Source organism: Mus caroli, chromosome 10, assembly GCF_900094665.2.
Source record: "Mus caroli chromosome 10, CAROLI_EIJ_v1.1, whole genome shotgun sequence".
Lineage (NCBI taxonomy): Eukaryota > Metazoa > Chordata > Mammalia > Rodentia > Muridae > Mus > Mus caroli.
This window is the reverse complement of record NC_034579.1, coordinates 114,197,414-114,200,163: the sequence shown is the minus strand read 5'-3', so window position 1 is coordinate 114,200,163 and position 2,750 is coordinate 114,197,414. Positions and strand designations below refer to the sequence as shown.

Here is a 2,750-nt window from a genome sequence, read left to right as displayed (position 1 = left end):
GTGCTGAGAGGATACACTCAGGCTGAGGGTGTGAGTGCTGAGAGGATACACTCGGGCTGAGGGTGTGAGTGCTGAGAGGATACACTCAGGCTGAGGGTGTGAGTGCTGAGAGGGTACAGGTTGCCAGGGTTTAATCACTGTCTCCTTCTTCTTGTTGTCTTTTAGAAAACTGGTGATCTCTATGCTGTCAAAGTATTTAATAACATAAGCTTCCTTCGCCCAGTGGATGTCCAAATGAGAGAATTTGAAGTGTTAAAAAAACTCAATCACAAAAACATCGTCAAGTTATTTGCTATTGAAGAGGAGGTAAGCACTCAGGCTGGCCGCTGTGCTGTGTCCCCTGCTCAGAAGACAGGGCCTCGCTGAGGGCTACAACCACCACAGGACCTGTGGCTCTTGTGACCTAGTGTTGTACCCACAGCACTTCTCTAATGCAGAGAGAATAGGAAGGAAGTGTCACTAGAAAGAGAGCTGTCAAATTTAGTCACTTGTAGGGAGGCATCTGTAACCCCAGCACTTGGGAGACAGAGGCAGGCTGATCTCTGAGTTCCAGGACTGCTAGGGCTACAGAGAAACCCTGTCTCAAAAAACAAACAAACAAAAAATCAGTTGCTTGTGTTAGTTATGCAGAAAAGGAAAAGAAAAGAAAAGCTAACTGAAGTAAAATTCCCATAATTATAGAAAGAAAGAATGGTTCAGCACTGAAGAGAACTTGCTGATCTCCCAGGGGACTGGGTTCAGTTCCCACACCAGGCCTTTCAGACTAGGACTCCATTTGTTTGTTTGTTTTTCGGAGCAGGGTTTCTCTGTATAGCCCTGGCTGTCCTGGAACTCACTCTGTAGACCAGGCTGACCTCGAACTCAGAAATCTGCCTGCCTCTGCCTCCCAAGTGCTGGGATTAAAGGCGAGCGCCACCACGCCCGGCAGACTCCATTTCTTGAAGTAAAAGTCTTTATTGTAAGGAGAGTTGTCCTATGTATGTTGTGAAAAAAAAAATTAATGCTACCACCATGATCTTATGGTTGAGATTAGTTTCCACACAGACTGAACTTTAGTTTATAAGTGATATGATCCATCTACATATGAAGATTTATGTTTTATTTGTATGTGTATGCTCACGTGTGTTCTAGGGCTGAGGGAGAACAAGACAGTGATGGAGCCCTAAAGCTGGGCTTGTATGAGCCACCCTGTGTGGTGCTGGGCTTGTGTGAGCCACCCCGTGTGGTGCTGGCACCTGAGCTCAGGTCCTCTGGAAGAGCAGCCAGTGCTCATAACTGCTGAGCTATCTCCAGCCCCAACACCCCAACTTTATTTCCTGGAAGTCTGGCAGCCATTGTTCCACAACTGTAGCACTGTCTCAGTCCCAGTGAACAGGTTCACAGTAACTATCACTGTAGCGTGTGCTGCACTTGAGTGGGGTCGGGTGGGCAGATCCTGCCTGGAGTCAGCTTTGGTCTTGTCGGATTTCCTGTTGATTCTCAAGTAGTGACCTTTTTCTTTTCCAGACAACAACAAGACATAAAGTGCTTATTATGGAATTTTGTCCCTGTGGGAGTTTATACACTGTTTTAGAGGAGCCGTCCAATGCTTATGGACTTCCAGAATCAGAATTTCTAATTGTTTTACGAGATGTGGGTATGTTTATATGGTTTTATATATGTGTTTGCTCTATGGGTTCACACGTGCATGTATTAGTTAAAGATACAGAATGAAAAAATCATTTCCTACATTCAAAACAAAAAGTTTTTACTCAATGTTTCCTTAGAAACCACACTAAAAGCACAGGTGCCTAGAAGAAAGAGTTGGTAAGTTGGACTTTAACAGCATTAAAGACTTACTGCAGGGCTAGGTCAGGGCCAAGCCGTAGAAACCACTGGCTGCTCTTCCAGAGGACCCACACTTTGAATTCCCAGCACCCACAGGGCAACTCACCACCATCCATACTTTAATCCCGGAAGCCAGTGGTCTTCAGTGGCCTCCACAGGCACAAGGCATTTAGTGTACAGATATTCATGCAGGCAAAATACACATAAATAAAATAGAATTTTAAAACCACAACTTATTTGACATCTTAACTGAATAGCGAGCCCATAAAGCAGAAAGTGTTTGCAGATGACACATAATACGTGTTGTCCAGGCACCTGTCCAAAGGACAGTTCTAGAGTTTGTCAAAGGGTTTAACAAATTAGAATTTTGACCAGACACTTGTCAAAAATAATAAGGACAGACAAGTGTCTTAAACAGTACTCATCATCGTTGATTGCTACGGCAGTTCTAATGAGAAGCCCCTTCCTACCATGAAGAGGGACAGATCAGAATAACAAGCGAGCGCTGGCAGGAGTGGAGAAGTGGCTCTGCCGGGCGTCACCGTGGGGTTGTAACACGACCCTTTAGAGCGCAGCTCAACAGCTCCAGAGACTAAATATAAAATAACTCTACTGTGGCAATCCTGACAGGCATGCCCCCCAAATTAAAACACATCCACACAAAATTTTACATATTTGTCTATTGACGCACTGTTCAAAATAGCCAAAAAATAAAATAAAACCAGGACAGCCCAAATATCAACTGACACATAGATTAAGATATTTTATATCCATATAATGGAATATTACTCCTTCATGGTAGAAATGCAGCCACAAGCCGGGCGTGGTAGCGCACGCCTTTAATCCCAGCACTCGGGAGGCAGAGGCAGGCGGATTTCTGAGTTCGAGGCCAGCCTGGTCTACAAAGTGAGTTCCAGGACAGC

General features: G+C 44.8%; 1 protein-coding gene across 1 annotated transcript in view; it reads left to right on the top strand.

Moving 5' to 3' along the window:
- Window positions 1–2,750, top strand: part of Tbk1 (TANK binding kinase 1) — a 36,412-nt gene that overhangs the window by 7,837 nt on the left and 25,825 nt on the right. The window contains exons 3-4 of the mRNA XM_021174318.1: window positions 166–306; window positions 1,507–1,636. Coding sequence (XP_021029977.1) covers window positions 166–306; window positions 1,507–1,636 — 271 coding nt within the window. The remainder of the gene's footprint in view (window positions 1–165; window positions 307–1,506; window positions 1,637–2,750) is intronic.